Genomic DNA, 24009 nt, shown 5'->3' on the forward strand with positions numbered 1-24009 from the left:
GGAAATAACTACGCGTGGAGACACATTACTTGTATGACATCGTCATGGCCCGCTTTTTGTTGGAAGTATTGACCTATTCTGGATAAAAGCGAAGTTATATTTATCGTAAAGTGACAGTTTTGAAGTTATTTTTTGCTAAGAAGGAGTCATGCGTAGAATTTACGATTCAGTTGTCCTTCTCTAGGTGTGAGTGAGGGAAACGTCGATTGAATAAGAAGTCAATTTTGTTCAAGAGTCATACCTCTCTCGCGAAATTACTAGACATACAGGCAGTTCTATTGATTTTGATAAGGTATATTCACAGATTTACAGAACAAATAGGCGATTTGAACACACTGACATCGACCCAAGTACTCGTGCATCGTAAATAAACCATGGTAGCAGTGGTTGAAGTCATCGAATTTAATCTGGCTACTTAAAAAGTCAATGTGTTGTGACTCATGTTTATCAATAAAACTCCTTTATCATAACTGCAAATTAAAATCGTATTGTCGTCAGCTACAGATAAAGATGACAATGCACCCGCGCTAGGATGCAAATTGGAGCACACAGACCATTTACTGTCGCTGTTTTGACTCCATAATTTCACAGTGGCATCGTGAGAGCACGACACCAGATGGCGACCGATGAACTTACATCCCGACACAGTCTCCGTATGCTCTTTCAAACTGTGCAACAAACGTCTCTGGCGCAAGTCCCAAATACAAATTTCACATCCCTGCCCCGAGAAGCCATTGTTAGTGGTAACACAAATGCTATCTGAAACACTGCAACTTGTCAATATCTGGTTCTGTGTTGGGAACGTGAATGTGCATTCCACGTTTCTTGGATCCCACAGCTTAAGCGTTTGATCCTCCGAGGTTTGTGCGAGCAAGTTCATTTCCGGGGAATAGCACAGGTCTGTAACTAAGTTTCTACTTAATTTGCTAATGGCTACACAGTTTGAAGATTCCACATCCCACAAACGTACAGTATTGTCACGAGATCCAGACCATATTCGGCATAAAGCGCTATCAAACGCAACACCCGTGACACTTAGCTCATGTCCGGTGAGACGACATTGTTCTTTACTGTCTCTCCAAACCTTTATGCTCTTATCTCTTGAAGCACTTACACAATTTCCAGTACCGCGATGCAAACATACTTTGGTCACTTCTCTGTTATGGCCTGAAAATCGGTTGACTAGCTTGTCTTTCCGAATATTTTGCAATATGATAGTCCCATCATTGCCGCCCGAAACACACACCTCTCTACAAATATCTACACATGTTACGGCATCCGAGTGATGAAACTTGACGGGGTTTGGTGAAAACTGTTTTGTAGGCAATGGTTTAGTCTGACCATCGTTATTTTCTGGAGCGCTGTAAGCTTTGGCTTTTTTCGAAATGCCTTTCTTGTGTTTGCTTGCCCACTTGCCCATCAAGCACTGAAATAAAATTAGAAACTACCGAATATCTCCTCCAAATAAAAATTGAAAAATACAATGACAGAATTTAGAAACGTATTGGAATGTAGTATTAGTTTTGAATAATGTAACCTTCGGATTTCAAACACAGCATTGGAAATCAAGCTCTTCAGTAACGATCAAGGAAAAGGTCATCCAAAATAGCCTACACATATAATCTTATCATAGCCAATGTTAGCATTAGGGAGGCCAATCACATCGTGGGATAGTGCAGGAGTATAATTGATCAATAATAATGAATTTAGTTGATTAGACCCCAGTTCCCGAGACAAGTTTGTTACAATTCTAAATAGATGTAGAAATTTGGTAATAGATTGTTTGCAATATGCTCTAGGACAGTAGTTCCCAACCTTTTTTTAGACACGTCCCCTTTATGATGGTGAAAAATTTTGCGCCCCCTTTATCGTCATATCACAAAATCCAACCAGGATGCTAGCAACTCCAACAGATTTTTTGATGGTATGGAAGGTAATAGGCTAACTGTTGATTAGAGAATTAAAAAATATGAAATTCAGTGTATATATAGAGAAACACGCCTGAATTGGAGGTAAATCGCACAAAGCACGATTTTTTTTGTCAGTTGACCGCTTCTTCGCGCCCCCCCTTCCGAGCTTTCAGGCCCCCTAAAGGGGAGCGCGCCCCCCAGGTTGGAAACCACTGCTTTAGGAAGAGGATCGAGTGTTCACAGACGTTGTCAAAGTAGACAAGAAATTTAGTAATGTCGATTCCACTCAGGTACAAGTAGAAGTAGAATTTGCTAGATTTCAAAAATTACTCAAGTAGTTATGAAAGAGTTCATAAACGCTTATGAACTGACATATGCGGATGTTGCTGCTACGTCCCAGGTTTAAATTTTCCATAATTGCAATTAGCACCTGCTGGTTGATCATCTATAAGGGTTCCCAACCTGTGGGTCAAACTCAGGAGGTTGTTTGCTTTTTCTATGGGGGACGCAGAGACGATAATTGAATGCCAATGACTATTACGAGAATGCCAATTAACTGGATGCTATCGGCGACTCATTTCTGGAATATTCTAGTTCCTATATCAAAATAGAAAAAAAAAAAACTTTGAGGGGCGGAATGCTGCAAACAAGGTACGGTATCAGTCAAAGCGTGATTTCAAAACGCCACCTACTATCGTGTCCAGCCGCTACGCTGAAGATTAAGGCGATAAAACACTGAAGCAAAATAGAAAATCCCAAATAGAGATGACGACAATTACATCATAGAAATCAATGGGATGGGAATCCTTCCAATAGTATTACAAGTGAGCCATTCCACTATTTCAGCTCAAACGCAGTAGTGCTATATGTTAACGGTATGCTATATATATACTCTCCGCACTACCTAAGAGCTTATGAATTGTCATCTGGTTTTGGTGTGACACAGGACTTCAATTAGCACTTCTTCGAGTGGATGTATAGATTAAAATCGTTTCAAAAGACCTATAAACAATAAACATTGCTACATTCTTGATATGCTTTTGAATCGAAATTTGGGTTGAGACAACATAAAGATTGGGAACCCCTGATCTCTATTCAACTAAAGCCTGATATTATCATTTGATTTGGATGTAGTTGAACAAAATTTCTAAAGCATTTCAACTCGTATCATGATAATAAACATTCAAAAAATGATGGTGGAACACCCAATTGATGAAGTGGATGATCGTAATAGAAAATGTTTGTAGACTCTATGTGTAACGTGTAAGTAAGTTTATTCATATCTTTAGTTTTTGGGGAATATATAGCAAGCATTTTAATCGTGAAAGTGAGCTACCGTACAGAACACCGGCACTGGGACTGGGTATATACTGGTAGTGGTACTGGTAGCATACCGGATGGTCGGTATATCCCGGCTATATACATGGATAAAACATAATTTACTCAAGTGCCAAGTGATGTTTACACAACATGATATTCAAAGTCAAGCAACTTACAAATACAGCATCATTGAGCGACATATTCTTACAGTATGGGCTAATTACAGGTAAGTCACCTGAGGTAACTATATACCTAATATACGTACGTTACGGCTATAGTGATTATCGTTAAGAAAAGCAGTTGTTGTGATCGGTTCAGCACCGTACCGGCGTATGCCGTACGGTGTCGTTTTATTACAAGATTCAATTCAATTTTTTATTAACAATTTCATCCTTTCAGAACACCACAAGACTGCAATAAAATGAAAAGATAAGAAGGTGTCGAAACAGCTTAGGAGTAGGAGTAGGCATGCATATTGAATGAAGAGTAAAATAAGATTGTATAAAAGGACAGGCGATAAAAAGAGATGGCATGCGTCGGAAGGCCAGATCTACTAGCCAGTCTTTAGGATCACTGGACCACGACCTAACATCGACCATGCCCTCCGCCACATGCCACCTCGTTTTGTCGCTTGCGTCTTATATTCTCTGCATTACTTTTCATTCAGTGTGCATGCCTCTTATTTACTTCACCTAGGCTAAGGTGGGTGTCTGATCTTAAAGGCTACTCCAAGTTGTTTCGGCACCTTCTTATCTTTTCATTGTATCGCAGTCTTGTGATGTTTTGAAACGATGAAAATATTAATAAACCTGATTGACTGGTCCGGTAAAATTGACGGCTGACTTTGATACGACAACAAGAGGTATACATCGTTGAGTTGAGTAGTTCACCTGAAATTTGGATGTATCGCAATTCTTGTTTCAAATACTGTAGCACTTCCGTGGAAACGAGCTCAAGAGGAAGAAGTCAGCTGTATCTTTTACCGCTACGCTAAATATCGTTGTTACTCGTTGAGCGTCGCCAAGTGTAAATAAGGTTGTTTACAAATTTCACGGGTCAGTAAGAAAGATGCCATGACCGGGTGAAGATCAGAAATATCAATAATAATATCAATAATCGGCAGATTATATTTTTATCCAATCAAGACACGCGCAATTCACTATGCGATATATAAGACACAATGCGACGTAATGAACAGATATGAACCTAAGGAGAATGCCGGGCAATCCCGCAATATAGCCTAATCTAGCATGAACCATGGACCCGCCAAATAAGTGTAACCCACTGAGCTATGATGACAGTACTGCGATTAGAACGGAATATTATTTTAGCATTAAGGATAGCAGCATAACGAAAAACGATATATTTGAAATAATTCTGCTGGCTCTTTTGAGGTATTCCGAAGGTTGAAATATTTTGATGATGTGCGATTCGGAAGTTGTCACCTAAACATCTGGGTGGCCTCAGTGCGTGAAAATAATTTTCGCAAATTATTCTGTAATCTCTTAATGAGCTTGTATTTTAATCTGGGAAACTGGACGATGCGATTATAGAGACGGAATAGGACATAATCAGTTGATTCTTTGTAGCACTTGTGAAGTCACCGAAGCGATACAATGACATAATCTGGTAATGTTCTTCACATTGTATAATATGCGGGTGGAATTCCGTACTTTAAATGTAGAAGCACGTGCACATTGCTACACCCGATCATCGTCTTGCAGCTCGTCTTCTCAGCAGCAGAGACGAACGATTTCTCAAAATTCAGTATCGCAATCCATATGGCTCACTGAACTATATAAGCTCCGGCTCCGGCTGGTGAATTGAAATTCTGAATTTTAAGAATCCGCTAAAATCCTGCAAAATACTGCTAATATATCAGTACAAAAATGCTGCTAAAATCCTACTTTTAAACCCGATTAAAAATCCGGATCCTGTCCACTATCGATAAAATCATAGCCTTTGTAAAGGCTATGATAAAATCCTGCACCGGCTCCGACTCCTGAACCGGATCGTGAATTTGGTGATCATTTCGTCTCAGATCTCAGAGATCATCATCATTGGTTTATTAGCAATTTTTATCAGTTCAATCGTGGAAAACCCATTCTGTTTTCCATGGTTCAATACACCACAAAATGATCTGTTTCAGGAGATGGGGTGGAGGCGAGGATTTTCTGAATTTATCGAATTTTAGCGTAACCGGACAGATACTATATACGGTAGTCACTATAGTGTTGTTATGTTAATTCTTATGAGATACAGGTATACAGCTCCGTTACTCCGTACAGCGTGTCTGAGATTACCCTGCAAGCCATACGTATATATCTATGCATCAATAAGCATCACGTGATAACGTTTTCTATCTACATAACTTATGAAGATTCAGAATTACCACTCGGTCTTGATAATGTGATAATTTTACAGTGGTTACCGTACTGGTTGACATGCACCAAGGATAAAATGGCCCAAGCAACAGTTACTGACTACTTCAGTAAGAAGAGAAAAGGATTTAATGTACCAGCGGCGAAACGGCCCAAGATCTCATTGCCGGAAGATGAACAGAAAAATGATCCTTCACTTTCGAAAACAACTGTACAGTTGTCGAAGAAAACGCGTACCATGACAAGGGCGAGAACTAAGAGGAGTGCACCACGTAAAGCTAAAGATTTAGTTTCATATTTTTCCAAAGTTGTTGAATCTGCTGACAACAACAAAGATGAGTCAACGTCAACTGGTACGGAACAAACAAGTTCTTCACCGGCTCAAAAATCAACAAAGATCATTTTGAGTGATGAATCTGAAATTCAAATCGCTACATCATCAAATGAGATCAGTACTACAGAGAAGGAGGTCAATACTGACAATCCGCTGGAGAAAGTCGAACCAACCACGGTAATGGCATCGACTAGTTCTTGTTCGAGACAAGACATTTTATATTCCAATTCTCAATTGAAACCTGAAACGATTCAGAATGACGATACTACGTTGCTACCTTGTGCTAATGCAATTCCCTCCAGCGAAGAACCTGATGCGAATAAGGTAATCTCGAACACCGAGAGACCTGACATATTCTATGAATCGTACAAAACTCCCAACACTAGTAAAAAAAATAATCACGAACGATTTATTAAAGTTGCAGAAAAATTGCAGACTCGAAGCAACTGTGAATGTCTGAAAAATAAGTTGCATGAAAGCCGTGACTTGAAAGGTCTTCAAGATCATCTTCGAGAAATGATCAGACTGAAAAAGGAACTTAAACAAAAAGAACTTGCGTCAAAAATTCAACAATCACCAGTCAAGGCAACCCCGTCAGCAGTGCAAGAGCCATTATACCAAAGTTTGCACAGTCTTGCTCAAGATATACCCGCAGGCTTGCCATTGCCCAACTATTACAAAGTACTTCTCGAGCTGTTCCGATGCTTGGACATAATTGCAGGCATGTTTTTCAATCGGAAACAAGTCGCGACCTGGGCGAATTTACAGAAATCCGTGCAGGAAATGTCCCGTCGAAATTTCGAGATTGAACACCTAGCGCAGATCAAAACCGTTTTCCCTTCCGCATACCAATATCGCCAAGAAAAGGGGCTGGTTACAACGAAGGATCGCGGTAAGCAATCGGAATTTCAACTGACGATAGAACCTGTCTTCGAGGAAATCGACCGATTTGGTGGCGAGAAAAAGTTAACCGGCGGAATACTGTCTAGAAGGCGGCACCATTTTCATTTCGAGTTGTTAAAGATTGTCCGCGAGCACCATGCAAAATTTTTAACACAAATAGGCCACCCTAGCCACGTCTCCGAAAGTGACCGCGTCCGCCGTTGGCATAAAGATTTTCCATTGGATTCTGTGCCGAATCCAAAGAAGGCCGAACTGCCTCAGCCTCCTGTAAGTCTAGATAAACGCCTCAATGCGAAGGACGTTCTGGAAAAAGCTAGATCCCGGTTCACAAGAAAGGCCTACGGCGGCCTGAAGAAAGTTACCGAAAGTACTCCATCGTCGCCAGAAAAGGTATCTGTAATCTCGCCCGAGAAAAACAACAACGTCTCTCCTGCGAAAGCGACACCTGCTGCCCTCAAAGGAATCCCTCAGTCCCTTTTAGACAAAGTAAGAGCGAAAGAAGCGGCTCGGAACTTGAACGCCGTTTTCCGGTCGGACGAACAGTCCAAGAAACTTGAGCAGCTAGACAACCTTCCGCAGTTGGCCAGGGCTCTGCGAATGCTGTACATGACCGAAAAGAGAGCCAGCCTCTCCTTGGAGTTTCTCTATAAAAAACTGGCAAAATGCACGACCAGCATACTGAGCGAGGCATCCGCTAAAGAACACATAATGCTTCTTGTTCTCACTGTACCAGAATGGCTCGAAAGGTTGCGTGTAAAAAACTCGGATTACATCAAAATGAACAGGGACTTGGACACAAATGTTGTGTTACAGAAGATCAGTGTGAAGAGAAAAGAATTAGCAGATACAGTGTAACCTCAAGCATCAGCATAATAAGTATCAATCCAAATCTGTGTCCTGTCTGATTCAACTGGTGCTGTTAGGAATTTTCAACTGTTGTGTACCCTTACTTGATGAGTCATTTATAGGTTATAGTGTTTTCATTCTTTGTTCACGGATGATTTGAATGTTGTGTTGTGAAATGTTTTTTCTGCTTATGCTGCTTCCAGTTTTCAGAATCTCGCATGATATTCAAATGGCGATATGATCTTGTTGTCAAACAGTTGATAGTTGGCACAATTGAAATTATGATGCATTTTCGCCAAGACTCTGAACGATATCATTTTTAGAAAGTCAATACGGAACTGAATTTGTTTTTGAACTTTTGAGAATTACGGCCAGTTTTTTTACGGGTAAATTTTGTTTTTAACACGCACTGTGTTTCTCGTTTGTACAGGTATGTGTTATAGATTTGTGCATAGCCTAAACTTGCAATATTAGCTCTTCATGGCTGAGCGAGAGAGCAAGTTTTTGGAATTACTAAGTGCCCCGGTCATTGAAGTGGAGGAATTGGCGCAGTTATCATGCTATGGGATCGCCGAATCTTGTGGAATACGTGCGCTTACATGGCGAGTTTTATTGAAATATCTGCCGTCGAAACGTAATGTGTGGGACGCCACGCTGCTGCGTACCAGAGAAGAATATCATGGATTTGTGAACGATCTTATTATATGTCCCGGGAATAAGGGGTATTCTGAAAAGCGAGCCGATGTCACTCTGGAGGATCACCCCCTGAATCCTAACCCGTGCAGTGAGTGGAATTCCTACTTTCAAGACAACGAGGTGCTGAACCAAATCGATAAAGACGTGCGTCGCCTGTGTCCCGATATATCGTTTTTTCAAAACGCGACCCCATACCCGTGCGACGCACTCGTAGATCCGTCGAATCGCTCGGAAAGATTGCATAGAAGGGTTCAGAAAAACTCGCTGCACTACCAGAACGTTTCCAAAAATCGTTTAGGAATGATGGCAGGCGTGATAAGTAAGAAAAAGCAAGCGGTGCATGAGTACGTCGCGTTGCCGGAAGGGTCAGAAGCCCATTGGGAAGTCGTCGAAAGAATATTGTTCATTTACGCGAAGCTGAATCCCGGCACAGGTTACGTGCAAGGAATGAATGAGATAATAGGACCGCTTTATTACACGTTCGCCTCCGATCCTAACAAGGAATGGGCCAAACACGCCGAGTGCGACACCTTTTTTTGTTTCACCAACCTGATGAGCGAAATCCGGGATCATTTCATAAAGACTCTGGACGATTCGACCACCGGGATAAACGGCTCCATGGACCGCGTCGTCAATCTGCTCAAGAACGCCGATCAGGAGGTGTGGCAACTGCTGCAGGAACAGAACATTAGAAAAGAGTTCTATCTGTTTCGGTGGATGTCGTTGCTGCTGTCACAAGAGTTTTCTCTGCCGGACACAATTCAAATGTGGGACTCGCTCTTCGCCGATCAGCATCGATTCGATCTGTTGGTTTGTGTGTGTGTGGCGATGATCGTATTAGTAAGAGATCGTCTGCTTCACGGCGACTTTGGACATAACATGAAACTGCTACAAAATTACCCGGAAACCATCGATATTTCTGACATTATAAATAAGGCTCACGATGTGGCGAAACACATAAAAGGGCGCAATTGGTGATGTAAACCGATAGACTGACGGACTATGCTTGTCCTTAACTCGTTGTATTAAATCGCAATCCGAAAGTTTGTTAGTTGGTTGGAGCAATATTCCTAGTGTTCTTTCATCCTTATATCTGTACCGACTGTGTGATGCGATAAAGCAAAGACGTACTGTCTCTCGAATGTTACTGAAGAGAATGTCTCGAGACTGGCCTTGGCCTTGTTAGGCGAATCTGAAACTCTTTCTAGTTCTGAGATTACATGTAAATTAACTAACTGACTTCGAACCAATTGAGGATTTAAATGACAAATTGTAGTTCTTGGGCGTTACCGGTAGTTTATTCCACATGCCACTGATGCTCTCTAGTTAGTGTTGTTTTTGCCTTCTCTTTGTGGTACATGACTTTCTGTCTATCCCGATTATGTGAACACGATTCTCTACCTAAAACAGATCGACAACAATAGACGAATGAGTATAATGAGATGGGTTTCACCATATTGTTAAAACCAAAAGTTCTTGATCGAAAAAGCCAACATTAATCCTGTTTGTGTCTTTGCCGAAAGATGGTTTTGTTATTTCCTGCGGATGTAGGACTTTTGCCCCACAACTCGTGTGTGCCTATAACAAGGTGAAAATTGAACAAGAATTCCTGAGTTACTCAATGTGGTGGGTTCTGTAATTTTGGCACTCTTACTTTGGACAATGAATCAATGCAACTTGATTATATTTTTGTGATCAATTTCTCAAATTTGTTATTACTTCGTAGCGTTTTCAACTCGGCAAAGTATCTGATTCGCCAGCTTTTTCAGTACATGAACAATGAACATGCTGCTTGCCTTGTTGTGCACTGTGCATACTCCTGGTGCCTTCAATTGTACTTACTAATCGGTTCAAGTGCTGCATCTTATGCTCTTTCTAACCTGTGCTGAAAATCGATTTTTCCGATGTGGTCTAAGCATGAATGGAATTTGACATTATAAACACATATGTTGTGGGTTGCCGCTGTAACATCAATTGTTAACCTAAATACCTGTCAATCATAATGGCGGATTGCCCAATTTCATCTTGCAACCTGAATGCATCATTGGCTGCACGATTGATGGTCGCAAGACTCGCAACTAGCCTGAGTAACACATGATAAATAAGCTGAATATTTGAAATTATAGGCTACTGTAAGTTGACATTGTGTATTGTTTTGGCCTGTTGTTATCAAGATGAAACATTATAGTCAGAGGTGGTCAGTAACGAAGTACTTCTACTTTTTCGAAGTACTCAAGTAGTTTTCCTCTACTTCTGGTACTTACTCAAGTAGATCTGATTTTCTCTACTTCTACTTCGTAATATTTTCTGATCTACTTACTTACTTTTCGCTATTTTCAGTTTGTCAAGTAGAAGTAGTTTAATCCCTTAATATGAAAGATAGCCTGAGGAATTTCGGGGCTGTTTTCACGGAGTACCAACATTTAATATTCATAAAAGTCAAGTAAAGCCCAGAAATTTTGTTGCGCTTCGCGCACAGTAGTTATGGAGTAACAAATAGGTTTTCACGAAAGTATCAGTGAATATAATTTAGGTACCGGATTCCTTGGTTCCGCTCTCACCGCATTGTCGCCCATATCAAATATTTCATCACAGTAAATATGGCCCACCATAACGTTTGAAAATACCGTTTCGCAATCTTGCAATTACCTATCATATCGTAATGTAGCAGCCCATGATGTGTCCTGCTAATCTGGAAAATCCGGCTTTTTTAAACGATACACCTGTTTTAGCAAATCACCTTTGAAGCTTTATAGACAAAAGACATGAAATATATTTTCTGCTTTCTAGAAGTGGTATTTGTATTTCACTTTCAATTCCGGGTATGATACTCGGAGTATCATACTTTGAGTTCTAATTGCTTACAATTCTTTTGTCTCCAGAACATACATGTTGAAGCATTAAAGCAAGTGTAGCAATGTCTCTATTTTACGACAATAAAGCTACACTAAATATAAATTTTACGATCCACAATATTTGTTATTAACGTATACTAATCGCGCAAAGTGTTGAAACCGTATCCGATAAAACTTTCCCGTATTGCCCTTCGCCTAAACTTGGGGCCTTGTAATATGGGGTAGGGGCCATGCCATGATATTCTCTAAAACGAGGTCTCCTAGTAAACAAATGGTTAGTATCGAATTTTCACATCAGTACTATAATTTGCATCCCATGATGCGAAAGAATGCTTATTCTGTTGAAAATTGATACTTCCTGGGATGCATTAATACGAATAAAGCTCTCTGCACCTTCCGCATAGCTCAATTTGCAGCTTTTGACAGTCCATGCGAACTAATTAAGACTGTCTCAAAACTACTTACTTACTTGAGTAGATTTAAAGTCAGTCAATTCTACTTCTACTTCAAGTAGTTTTAGGTGGCTTATGGAAAAAGTACTTCTACTTGTACTTGAGTAGATTTTTCCGCCGCTACTTCTACTTCTACTTGAGTAGCTTTCTTGACTACTTTGACCACCTCTGATTATAGTGTAGCCTACCTGGATCTGATACCCTACTATGATAGGCCTATTACTTATGGTTGTTGACCGTAAGTACGTTGAAGATATGATTTTGGGTTATAGCAAACTCATATCATAACTTGCCGTGTGCTGCATTTGTTGAGATATACATATTAACAAATTGTGTACCTTGAAGCATTTTTTACCATACCATTATTATCTCCTGACCAACGTGGCCTATATTCTGCAGCTCCAATAAGCTAGTAATAGAAGCATACTAATTTGCCATACTCGCTATAGTTGATAATGTGCAGAGAATTCAAACTGTAGCTTCCGACAATATGTATATTTTAATAGGATAGTATTGCAAAATTGGTTGAAAGGGTGATCACAGTCACTAATATGCCCTACATTGTTTTGTATTCTGTGCTTTGTTGCTGGAAACTTGGACACAATTACGAAGAAGTTCATGTGTTAAATACTAAAAGGACATGTAGGGCAGTTGCTCCGAAGAATGATGATTGCAATCACAGCTTTGCCAATTCTATTAACATTGGTCGACGAACAAACTTTTTTAGCCGATTACATTTATTATTATGCGAGATCGCTTGTTATTTCATGATTATATAATGTATTTTAATAAATTCTTTATATGATTTAGAGCAGACTGTCTTAATTAAATGCAGGTTAATTATAATAGATAGCTTCGTTATCATGGAACTCGAGGAACACAGTTCGAGTCATACTGATTCAGGTCCTACTGACGGGGATTTAGATCAATATGTATCAAACGCGAGGGGCATATTGGCGCATTTTGAAGGAAAGATTGGCTGGACGGCACCGAAACTTGACAGTGAAACTGAGTGTACTCCTTGTCCATACAATCACCATCATATTATCATGCCTAAAAGCCTGGAGTCACACCAGAAATCCTGTGAATGGAAGGCGATGGGATATTTGCCGGAAGAAGTGACTGAAATTGTAGATGAAGAACAGCGTGTTAGACATGACCATGCTCTATGTGTTAATTACGATAGTATAATAGCAAAGATTTCGCCCTCTTCTCCTTTGATACGGTCTGATAAGAAATACACGTGCCACTTGACTCCAGAACAACGCTTAACGGTCTACAACGAAGAAATCAAGCAATGCTATTCAGAAGACAAACCGCTGACAGATAAGGCTCTTTTTGTCGATCTAGAAACGCAGGCGGCTGAAAAACTTTATCAAAAAGAAAATCCCGATAACCTCAGCGACATTGAACTCCTGCAAAAGATGCGCGATATGAAAAAACGGCGGCAGTCATACCGAGCGAAAAACGTACACATCACAAAACGTTCGCAAACCGAGATCATAAGGAGCGTGCTGGAAGTTCACATGGACGAGTTAAGAAAGCTGTGGAATACGAAGCACAAAGATGATAACGAGATTGGCAATGAAATCCATGAAGAAAAACGATTGACTGGAATTGTGAAAGATAATATAGATAGGGACCGAACGAAAGACTGCATGCCTAATGATACACCATCGTCATCAAGGCATAGGACATATTACTCACAGCGTCCAGGTCAAGACTGTGAATCGTTTCGCAAAAACGATGAATCGTTCTATTCCAGCAAGTCTCGTTCTCACAGAAAGGAATCTTCGCGGTCCGGTGAGAATCGTTCGAAAAGCTCATCGTCAAAAGACAGAAGGCACGATAAAAAGAGACATGGTGACTATGAGTCACGGTCGCATCATAAATCTAAGCGCAGTAAGCGCTCTCCGAGATAGAGTCGGAATGAAAGTACAAGCATTGTAGTCGTGATTTTAGGTTAAGGTATTTGATACGCAAACATTAGAGCCTGGCTGATATAAAAATTTTGGAACGAAACCGATTTGTTCTTTCGTAATCGCACCATACGACCCCATACATTAATTTATTCGCCCTAAAATGCAGTAAAAACTAGTATTTCCACCCCAAAAGGCATATATATTATGCAATAATTCAGAAAGACATTTTTTCCACATATTCAATCAGATCAGTGGTTCTCAAACTGAGGGGGGGCGTGAAAGCATCTGAAAGGGGGCGCAAAGATGCGGTCCAATACCTAGTTATTGCTCTGTCTATAGTACGAATTTCCTATTTGAGAATTCTCTCACCAATAATCATAACCTTCCATGCCATCAAACTATCCGTTGGGATTGCAAGCATTTTGGTTGCATGTCGTAATATGACGATAACGGGGCCGCGAAATTCTTCACCAATATAAAGGGGGGCGTGTCCAAAAGTTAGAGAATCACTGATATAAAATAAGTGAAAACGTCACACGAGTAGACCGATACCATATTTTGACGAAGACACATATACCGATATATCGGTCGGGCTCTAGTTCACTGTCTGGTAGAATTACCTTGAAACATTTACTTCAACATACATCATGCATCTTCTAGTCTTCAGACGATCTATTGCCATTTTATGTTGATGTGCCTTCAATTCCTAACCGCAGCAAAAGTTAACCAACTCATAACTTCATTAATTTATGCCGCTCAACTAGTGTTCTGAAAAAGACTGGTATCTGTAGCCTATGCAATGATCAAATCATCGCAAGGGTGGACGATATCGGATAGCAGTGAATCAGAAGATGAAGACAACGCATCCCTTCTCAAACCGATCAAAGCGACATCTGATTCTAATTCGAGTAATGTACCAAGAAAATATGCAAGTCCCGCTCGAATCAAGCAAAAGCAGTTATTACAACATACGTTGCATCGTGATCATAATTCTGGTAACGCCACCAAATCACATGAAAAAATATTCCCGGGATCACAGACCACGTCAAAAAATACGCACGACATCCCAAAATCGGATTCGCAATCCAAACGTCGCAAAGCTGATAGCCCCAGTCGCGATCCCGTGGTGGTATGGAGAGAATCATTGCCTTTAAATTATGTTTTGTCAACTGTAACAGGTCTGCCTGATCAGTTCAACTACCACCACCCCGACACTCCGCTGGGCTCTCTTGATATCAAAGATATATTGAGTGTAAAATTCGGAGATCTGCTAGAAACAGCACAATTCAACTACTGCGTCAACGCGGCTTGGTTTCTCGAACAGCTTCCCGCACACAAGCGACAAATTCCGATTTTGTTAGTCCACGGCGAACGTGCCGCAGATTACACAGGATTGAATAGGGACCGATATCCCAACCTCAAAACATGTAAAGTGGAACTTCCCCCTTTTGGTACGCATCATACTAAAATGATGTTATTACACTATAAGAGCGGTTTGCGTGTTATCATACATACATGCAACCTCGTTGCGAAAGACTGGCATCAAAAGACGCAAGGCATTTGGATAAGCCCAATGTTCAGCTTGGTAGGAAGTGCGGATAGTGCTGTCAAAAGTAAATTTTGTTTCAAAACTGACCTCATTGATTACTTGAAAAGCTACAAGCGGCACGGTGTGTTACAGAAATGGATTGACTTGATTGAGCAACACGATTTGTCTTCGGCAAAGGTGGTTTTGATAGGATCGGTACCAGGGAGACATAAAGATTCTTCTTTGTCGAAATGGGGTCACTTGAGGTTGCAACGTGTTTTGCGGGAGTATGTGGAAGATGTGTCGAATTGGCCCGTTATCGGACAGTTTTCGAGTGTTGGATCGCTCGGAAGCGATAAAGACAAATGGTTATGTGGCGAGTGGCTGCGCAGCCTTTCTTCTGCAAAGGTGAAAAAATTCGGTTCGATCGGCACTTTGTCTTCAAACGCCCCGTTGAAGTTGATTTTTCCGACTGTCGAAAATGTAAGAACGAGTCTGGAAGGATACCCGGCTGGCGCGTCCATACCGTACAATTTTTCTGTGGCGAAAAAGCAGATTTGGTTGGAGAATTTCCTGCACAATTGGAAGTCGCGGTACCTTGTCCGGACTCAAGCTTCGCCTCACATTAAAAGTTACACTAGAGTGGATAAAGATTTCACGAAGGCGGCTTGGTTTCTGTTAACAAGCTCCAATTTATCGAAAGCAGCCTGGGGAACGCTTGAAAAGAAAGGCTCCCAACTGGCCATCAAGTCCTACGAGTTGGGAGTTTTGTTTCTGCCGCAAAGATTTTACAATGATGACACCAAAACATTTAAGTTGACTTCATCGCCTGGCGTTAAACCCGAACTGGTCTTGCCGTACTCTACTCCAATCATTCCATATGCTGAAAGTGATGAGCCTTGGATTTGGGATATACCACACAAAACGTTACCTGATCGACATGGCAATATGTGGGTCCCGTCGTAAGGTCGATAGAGTTGTGTGGTTGTACTTTTGGTCGATATTTCATTGGTTACTTGTCATGCAAATAAATATGGCGTGCATTGCTGCTGCGTTCACTTTTATTTACTCTTGGTAAATGTTTTCTCATCTATATAAATTGAAGTATCATCAAGATTTTTTGCAATGCTCTAATGATGCGACTCAGCTCTTGGTTGAATGCATATGAGCATGTACTGCTAGGTTGCTATCCTTGAATTTCTATCTGCGAATTGATTACTTCTTTTACGCAGTATTGTAGCACACAGTTGGCTAATGGATGCAAAGAGACTTCAGATCATTCATAGCCATCTGAGGTCAGGACGAAAGCAGCTGGTACGTTTGTTTTACTGAGTAGAATATTAGAAATCATGTGCAATTTATCAATTCACCGATAAAATTCCACCTCGGTGCTAATATAATATATTTTTAAATTATGCTCTGCATTTCGCAAGTGCTTGTTTACTAGCTCATGAGACAATAATATTCGTTGTATTAAGTAGTGGTGCAGACAAAGGCTATCATAATACCATGTCAAAAACACTCCCTGAGGTGTATTTACTTGACCTAGTCACAAGTTTGCTGAAGCACGTCTATTTTGCTACTGTACTGTACCTAATTATCAAGGGGCCATGGAGCCAAAGTTTTGTCGAGCTATTTTACCAGTTTATCTTGTGTTCCTGTTATCATGGAAAATATTCATCCTGAATGTAGCCTGCGATGATTTTATTGCAATTCTTCTCTTAAGGTGCCAGAAAACACCATTGCGAAAGAATTCAGGTACACCATTGATGGTGCAGGAATATTGACACATGAGCAGAGGCGATTTTATGAAGAGAATGGATATTTGGTTATCAAAAAGTTGATTCCCCCGAATGAAATTGAAATGTATCGGCAGCGTTTCGAGGAAATATCCAAACGACAGGTATTGGATCTGCTATTCCTTTGCACTTTCTAGAAAGCCATAGATTATTTTCAAGTTTTCAATTCTAGGTGACAATTCCCGGAATGACAATAATGAAAGATGTGAGCATCGCAAAGAGTGAGCACGTCGAAGGAGAAAAAGCAATCACGAAAATCCAAGACTTTTACAATGACCCAGTGCTATTCAGCTATTGCCACAATGCCAGGGTGAGAATTGCTGTATATTTTTCTTTCACCAAGAATTTTTATGGCTGCAACACCGTGCAGATTTTATTGTTTCCATAATGGAATGTGTTTGTTCATTTCTCCATGCTTATTGTAATAAAACTGTATCTCATTGTAACTTTCAATTGCTGTCTGTAAATCCCAAGTTTGAATATACTTGTTTGCATGTCCGCAGCATAATACACATATTGAGCAAATCATATACTGTACATGTAAGGGATGTCGATGAAGAATATTAAGGCTGTGTCGTAGAAAATTAGTTATTTTTCCTATTCCAGATCCACCAATACGTTGAATCCATTACGGGATCAAACATCATGGCTGTGCACAGTATGCTGATTAATAAACCCCCAGATACAGGTTGGCAAAATATTGTTTCTATGATAGGCTAAATACTTGATGAATTCTGTCCAAATAGTAGGCTTAATCTGCCATCATATCGCAAATTTCGCAGCTATTGGTGTAACGCTGCATTTTGTAAGGTTGTGGGTTCATGTTTGTTTGCAAACATCTGTTGTATGGAATGTTTGCGCTTGTTCCGAGTTTACGTGAGCAAACGAGACTGCGCAATACTGTTGCTGATTCACTGAGTAATGGGTGGCTAGGGTGTGTCACGCACAACCAATTTCAAGGTAGTCGGATATAAATGGTGGTTCGTGGTTGATTAGAAAACATGCTTACACATTACTCTGTGTATTAAACTAATTAATCGGTCCTAGTGTTAAGACGATTGTATCAACTTGTCAACGGCCAAGACTCTTGTACTTGATGAATTACTCTAAAAAATATTTGTAGAGCCTTTGTTACCTTCTCTCATAAGCATATTCTGGAAATAGTCTAGACATGCTACATTGATCCCATTACTTCTTTTCAAACCCAGTCAAACCCAGCCAGTAAATTCCCTGGTGTCTGGCTGTATGACTGTAAGACCTTCCACCTTATTATATTGAATTAGGGTTACCATATTTTGGAAATCTGAAAAGAGGACACTTTTTCAAATTTTTCAGACTTGCAATACTGGGGTGGGGGGGATTCTGAAAAAGGGTAAAATTTGTGGTCGGTTGACTAAAAAAAAAGTCGACTTACTGGCTAAGTTTTTCTTTCACATTATCAGTTGGTTGACTAGAAAAAAGGTCAACTTTCCGGCTCAGCTCCCGAAATCGCCGCTGGAGCGTTACTTAAGTGCTGATTTACTATATCTCAGTCGAATTTTGCCCTATATTTAGCCAAAATTCTCCAAGAAGAGGTCAAAATCTCAAAAAAGCGGACAAATCCTCTTGAAAGAGGACGTTTGGTAACCCTAATTGAATAGACCGTTTTGTTCAGGTAAAAAGACGTCTCGACATCCCCTTCACCAAGATCTTCATTACTTCATATTCCGACCCGCCGATCAGATATGTGCGGCGTGGACCGCCATGCAAAGAGTAGATAGGTCGAACGGCTGTCTCGTGGTGCAACCAGGCAGTCACAAAGCAGGAGTTTTAAAAGAGCACGGATACCCTCAGTGGGAGGTGAATGCTTGTTTGATATTTTTGTTTTTTTGATGTTGCACCAATATGATAGTTGTCATGAAATGAGAAATAATGCCATGAATTTCTATTTGGCTACAAGTAGAAGTAGCCAGTAGCTAGCTTCTGCGAGATTGATAAAATGAAAGATTTGATGTGTAGTCCTACCCATGTATGGCATGAGTAGCCTACTTTTGAAGTAAATACAGTGAACCTGGTCTAAAAACAAAGGTTAAAATGAATACGGCCCACAAGTAATTTAAAAAAAACTAATTTAACGGTTTGTTCTGTATATGGATAGGATTTGGATTAAAGTATGCCAACAGTATAGCATGAAGTTACAGTCATGAAAAAATCTGAATATTTGCATGCAGTCATCAAGAAATTTGAATATTCATTGCTGTTGCAAAGAAGTCTGACAACCTAAAACCTACTTCTTTTAGCACATTTTACCATATTTGCCTTCAAGGTCTAATTTTGTGCCATGTCGCGGAAATTCCTGACCTATGGCAACCCTAATGTTGATATCAGTAGCGCCGAGATATAGTGTTTGTTTTCCCATTAACACCCCCAGAACATGTTGATACAAATTAAAATGTGTTACAGATAACCGAACTCTGCGCCTACAAGGCAATTATATAATGTCACACACAAATCAATATTATTAATATTATTCTTGGCCATCAATCTATTAAGACAGAAGCCAAATTTCTTATCCGGTCCAACATTTACAAGCAATTGTGGCATAGGTGTACATTAGGGTTATGACTAGAAAAAAAATTTCAAAATTTTGTGTGTCCTGTAGTCACAAATGATGAGCTTTTTGTCCTGATTTCAAAACTAACAAAAGTTAAGACTGTTTGAACAAAAACCTCCCGCACAAAAATTTTCCAGTTTTCACTGTATGGAGGATAGGCTTTCTTTTGTAGGTACAGACTATATAATTTATTTATCGACTGATTTGAATTTAACTGACCCAATTCCAATTGCGAAGATTTAAAATATAATTTTGGTACATTTTGATCGCCCAGATTGAATTATTCCTATCGTGTTCTTGTTTACAGCCAATATTAAATAATTAATAAATAATTATTAATTCAGATTTTAGATGTAGACTGTATATATCGTATAATTTCAATTTGTCTGGCAGAGTTCTTCGATCCAACGTCTTCAAGAAATCCAACTCTCAGCTACAAATTTAGAGATGTGGTAAAACACTACGAAAACTAAGTGCAATCCACCAAGCACGAATTCCAGATGAAAATATTAGAAAACCGAGGATGTAGGGATGATTTTAAGTTTATCTATGGCATGTGCAGAACATGCCGTTCTTTCAAAGAAAATAGTATAGATTACCACTGATCAAATGGCATAAACTTCCATCTCTACGCAATGCGAGAGGGTGCCTAAGGGTTGCGTTGCGTACTTCCACTTCCCCAGATAGAGAATAACTCTGGAGATGCTTATTTATCGCAAATGCGTGTCAGGAAGACTGGTATTCTAACCAGATGTCTAAAGATGGAATATACTAGAGCCCGACCGATTATCGGTTCGTCGATAATATCGAGACGGTATCACACTTTGAAAGAATTATCGGTATCAGCCGTTGGAGTTGAAAATTTAACGGCAATTTGCGTGTGACGTCACAACATGGCGGAAGGAAGCCAGAAAACTATAATCTTTGATCGCTAGACTGAGAATATTGATATATTTCATATAGCTTACACTTTACAGGTGTCCAGATGCAGCCTTTCTAGTTCATTTCATGTTCAAGTATAACAATGGTTGTAAAGATGTCCAAATAAATCCCCTCTGAAGATTTGAAAATGTGCTTATGTATAGGCCTACATCCAACTTCTTTTGAATATCGGCTGAATGTATTGGGGTTATCGGCTAAGGTGTGAGATATTGGTTTTATCGGTATCGACCCAAAATCCAATATCGGTTGGGCTCTAGAATATACCAAAGATTATTTGCTGCTATCTTTGCGGTCGAATGTCCTGCAGCGATAAAGTTCCCCAAAACCCCATTGGAAGTCGGATATGTCCGTCGTAGATGTCCCTGGCACTAACATAAAAACAGAAAGGGAAGTCAAATTGAGGAATGAACTTTACAATAAGTGTAAAAGGACATATATTTGGAGGTTAAATTTGTAGCAAAGAATATCTTTGATAATTCAAAGTCGAAAATTGATGTTAGTTTGTGCGGGACATTTTTTTCGATTTGAACAAAATGATTATAATTTTATTAATTTATACCAAAATGTTCATCAATTCCTGCTACAGGCAAAAAAATTTTTTTTTAGTCATAACCCTAGTGTACATACCACCTGAAGAAACTTGATTTTGTTAACGAGGATGAAAATTTTCGCTGCATGATACAATCCAGCATCACTGTTCCACTGTCTCAGTACTGAAGCTCAGCATCAGATTATACTCCCAAGGCGACTGGCGAGTTAAATTATTGCTGTCATCCGCCCCACTGCTAATACCCATGGTGATTGATTTTCAATGGCGAGGGATCGTACCGCCTTGCATGGCCTCTTGCCAGTGCTATTTTTGGTGAACAGGCATATTATAATCAGGGGTGGTCGAATTGGTTACCGTTGGTATTCAATACGAGGAAAATAACGTAAATGAAGTAGAAGCACTTCATTACTGTTCACCTCTGATTAAATAACATACAATTGCGACGGCTGTATCTGGAACGCTAATTCTGCGCCTAATCATGCACAGGGAGGAGTTAACAAATTATATCACGGCATTCTTGATTACGAGCCAAACGCTCCGCGTGTCCATCTCATCATGGAAGAAGGCGATACGGTGTTCTTTCATCCGCTATTGATACATGGATCTGGAACGAATGTTAGCGATGGATTCCGAAAGGTCTGCATAGATATGCCCGCATACTACGCTTTACTCCTGAGCATTATCACCCTCCTTTCTCACAGGCAATAAGCTGTCACTTTGCTTCGAGCGAGTGTCATTACATAAAGTCTGCCGATACAAGCCATTCGGAGGCGGAAAAAGAGGTTTTGGAGGTGGTGAGGCGGAAACTCGGTGCCGACGTGGATGTAAGCTGGGAGGATGTGTCTCGGTGGCGATTCCGCCTTGTCAAAGGAACTCGGATCAATTTATAACCGCCAATGCGCCAATCTATCTTATTCGGTTTACTGTAATTTCGAATCACTGTGATTTTATATGCATATACATTTGTATATCTCTAATGCTGTGGTATGTTTTAATCTGTGTTGAAATAATCTTATGTTTGGTAACTGGTGATCTGCGGTTGCGATGTTTCCTATTATACTGCCGTATACACGAATACAAACTTAAATGATTGATGAGGTAGATTTGACGAAGCTTGGTTAGGACTGAAAATGCAGGATAGAACTCGCGTCAAGGCTACATTGCTCGTTGCTACAGACAGGACCACACTACCGACCCCGAATTGAGGAATGAAATGTTGCAATCAATCAGGTTTATTTATATTTCCATCGTTTCAAAACATCGCAAGACTGCGATACAATGAAAAGATAGGAAGGTGTCGAAACAACTTGGAGTAGCCATTACGATCAGACACCCACCTAGGCGAAGTAAATATGAGGCATGCACAGTGCACACTGAATGAAAAGTAATGCAGAGAATAGAAGACGCAAGCGACAAAATGAGGTGGCGGTTATAACTCAGAGGTTGCGGCGGAACGAATGGGCCTAGGCCTATATAAGGAGAACAAAAATTAAGTCGCGGACTGGATTACGTGCAAACACTGAAATGTGCTCGCGCTTGCAGCCAGAATAAAACAGCTGACGGACCGGTGGCTCCCACCCCATGGGGTATATAAATTAGGGTTGCCGTACGTCCGGAATTTCCCGGACATGTGCGTAATTTCACTGTTCAAGCTAGCGTCCGGGCGGAATTTCGAAAATATGTCAAATGTCCGGAATTTTGGAAACTTGACGTAGGCTCACAATTTTTTCGTAAATCAACATGAAAGATAGTGGTTCGAAACGGGGGGGGGGGGTCGTTTGCTTTTATTCTGGGGTTCGCGAATATGTTGAACGTAATTAGCTTACAAAATAGCCCGTGAGTAAGTCTGGGCAAAGGTGCTGACTTATTTTGGTAATTATAGCTCGTCAAATTTTGATCTAGGCCACGGAACATTTTCAAATTGGAGATAGAATTGCGACCATGAAAGCATAGTGTCCTATATGGTGTCGACACAGGCAAATCTCACGCCTCAGTGAAATTGTATCACGTCACAATTTCCATTTGGCTACAGGCAATTTGACGGTTATTTTTGACCGGCTTGCTGAGCATTAAATTTGGTAAAACGGGTATCAATCGAAAGCTGACTCTGCACTGATTACGAAAATACAAGTTTTATTCCGCTCGTGGCCCTGGAACTCCCACAATCAGCCTCGAATGTTTCATTGTTATGGAGATTGGCGTTGAGACGCAACAATGCTGTCTGGCTCTTTTTCTCTTGAGCTACTCTCTCGTTTCGCCAGACTAGTGAGCGCTGAAGAGTGTCCAGGATTTGGGTCGCAGAAATATGGTAACCTTAATGTCCTTTCCTTATAGCCGTCAGGTTAGCTACTGAATCCGACGCAATGGTCAAGCGTCCGGCTTCTTGATCGGTAGGTCGTGGGTTCGATCCCCGGTCGAGTCGGACCAAAGACCTGATTAGTAGCACTGGTATCCATGACTACCCTGCTTGGCGCTCGTGCATTACTGGGGTAGCATCAGTGGTGGCTTTTGGGGTGGGCGAGGTGGGCGGTCGCCCGGGGGCTCCCTATTTGGATTTTGCACTTTTTTCAAGGAGAATGACGAATAAACATGGAAATCCGTGTACCAAGCAAGGATATGATTCCGTACAGATGTGTCAATCATCATCAAATCACTGCATTTGTTAGAAAAGTCCGTAACCCGATAATCATCACGTCTCTGCATGCGGTAGAATTACTTAGTTTTGATGTAGTCTATCCTTGTACACATGCAAAACAGACATGGCCGAATCCAGGACCTGGCAAACCTTTTGCGGCGGTGAAAGGTAGATAATAATAACCGATGCGGAAGGGGGGTCTGGGGGGCGGAGCGGAGCCCCCCAGAAGTTACGGATAGATACTTATAGGGGGCCCCCGGTAAGTCTCGCCCAGGGCCCCCCGTTCGTAGGGCCACCACTGGGTAGCATGGAGGGGTGGTGCTAGGCTTATCATATTTTGGAA

The 24009-nt window shown here is 40.6% G+C and overlaps 6 protein-coding genes across 7 annotated transcripts; 5 read left to right on the forward strand and 1 right to left on the reverse strand.

Annotated features, from left to right (window-relative positions):
* Nucleotides 1–273: 273 nt before the first annotated feature.
* Nucleotides 274–4330, reverse strand: LOC145450622 (WD repeat-containing protein 31-like). Of its 2 annotated transcripts, none has more exons than XM_080329131.1 (2): nt 4121–4330; nt 274–1426 (listed from the first exon to the last, which is right to left on the reverse strand). In XM_080329131.1, the coding sequence occupies exon 2, from the start codon at nt 1418–1420 to the stop codon at nt 416–418; it is 1005 nt and encodes a 334-aa protein (XP_080185257.1). In that variant the 5' UTR covers nt 1421–1426; nt 4121–4330; the 3' UTR covers nt 274–415. The 2 variants fall into 2 exon arrangements, with proteins under 2 accessions (XP_080185257.1, XP_080185258.1); XM_080329132.1 differs by lacking the exon at nt 4121–4330 and adding an exon at nt 1816–3959.
* A 1239-nt stretch (nt 4331–5569) lies between these two features.
* Nucleotides 5570–8124, forward strand: LOC145449430 (DNA replication factor Cdt1-like). Its single transcript, XM_080327791.1, has one exon. The coding sequence runs from the start codon at nt 5691–5693 to the stop codon at nt 7701–7703; it is 2013 nt and encodes a 670-aa protein (XP_080183917.1). The 5' UTR covers nt 5570–5690; the 3' UTR covers nt 7704–8124.
* Nucleotides 8092–9511, forward strand: LOC145449432 (TBC1 domain family member 13-like). Its single transcript, XM_080327793.1, has one exon. The coding sequence runs from the start codon at nt 8175–8177 to the stop codon at nt 9366–9368; it is 1194 nt and encodes a 397-aa protein (XP_080183919.1). The 5' UTR covers nt 8092–8174; the 3' UTR covers nt 9369–9511.
* Nucleotides 9512–12458: 2947 nt separating this feature from the next.
* Nucleotides 12459–13719, forward strand: LOC145449433 (U11/U12 small nuclear ribonucleoprotein 48 kDa protein-like). The gene has a single exon (XM_080327794.1). The coding sequence runs from the start codon at nt 12561–12563 to the stop codon at nt 13617–13619; it is 1059 nt and encodes a 352-aa protein (XP_080183920.1). The 5' UTR covers nt 12459–12560; the 3' UTR covers nt 13620–13719.
* A 580-nt stretch (nt 13720–14299) lies between these two features.
* LOC145449431 (tyrosyl-DNA phosphodiesterase 1-like) lies at nt 14300–16195 on the forward strand. The gene has a single exon (XM_080327792.1). The coding sequence runs from the start codon at nt 14419–14421 to the stop codon at nt 16111–16113; it is 1695 nt and encodes a 564-aa protein (XP_080183918.1). The 5' UTR covers nt 14300–14418; the 3' UTR covers nt 16114–16195.
* Nucleotides 16196–16271: 76 nt separating this feature from the next.
* Nucleotides 16272–22143, forward strand: LOC145449434 (phytanoyl-CoA dioxygenase, peroxisomal-like). Its single transcript, XM_080327795.1, has 7 exons — nt 16272–16461; nt 16874–17050; nt 17119–17256; nt 17553–17634; nt 18601–18785; nt 21518–21667; nt 21733–22143. The coding sequence occupies exons 1-7, from the start codon at nt 16402–16404 to the stop codon at nt 21919–21921; spliced, it is 981 nt and encodes a 326-aa protein (XP_080183921.1). The 5' UTR covers nt 16272–16401; the 3' UTR covers nt 21922–22143.
* Nucleotides 22144–24009: the final 1866 nt, after the last annotated feature.

Source organism: Botryllus schlosseri, chromosome 11, assembly GCF_051294905.1.
Source record: "Botryllus schlosseri isolate E-star chromosome 11, Bs_hap1, whole genome shotgun sequence".
Taxonomy (NCBI): Eukaryota; Metazoa; Chordata; class Ascidiacea; order Stolidobranchia; family Styelidae; genus Botryllus; species Botryllus schlosseri.

Excerpts from the sequence above, each read along its gene's own strand:
- LOC145450622 (XM_080329131.1), bottom strand. The coding sequence starts at position 1,420 with ATGGGCAAGTGGGCAAGCAAACACAAGAAAGGCATTTCGAAAAAAGCC.
- LOC145449430 (XM_080327791.1), top strand. The coding sequence starts at position 5,691 with ATGGCCCAAGCAACAGTTACTGACTACTTCAGTAAGAAGAGAAAAGGA.
- LOC145449432 (XM_080327793.1), top strand. The coding sequence starts at position 8,175 with ATGGCTGAGCGAGAGAGCAAGTTTTTGGAATTACTAAGTGCCCCGGTC.
- LOC145449433 (XM_080327794.1), top strand. The coding sequence starts at position 12,561 with ATGGAACTCGAGGAACACAGTTCGAGTCATACTGATTCAGGTCCTACT.
- LOC145449431 (XM_080327792.1), top strand. The coding sequence starts at position 14,419 with ATGATCAAATCATCGCAAGGGTGGACGATATCGGATAGCAGTGAATCA.
- LOC145449434 (XM_080327795.1), top strand. The coding sequence starts at position 16,402 with ATGGATGCAAAGAGACTTCAGATCATTCATAGCCATCTGAGGTCAGGA. Across the intron at positions 17,051-17,118 it reads AGGAAATATCCAAACGACAG|GTGACAATTCCCGGAATGAC; the intron begins GTATTGGATCTG and ends TTTCAATTCTAG. Across the intron at positions 17,257-17,552 it reads GCTATTGCCACAATGCCAGG|ATCCACCAATACGTTGAATC; the intron begins GTGAGAATTGCT and ends TTCCTATTCCAG.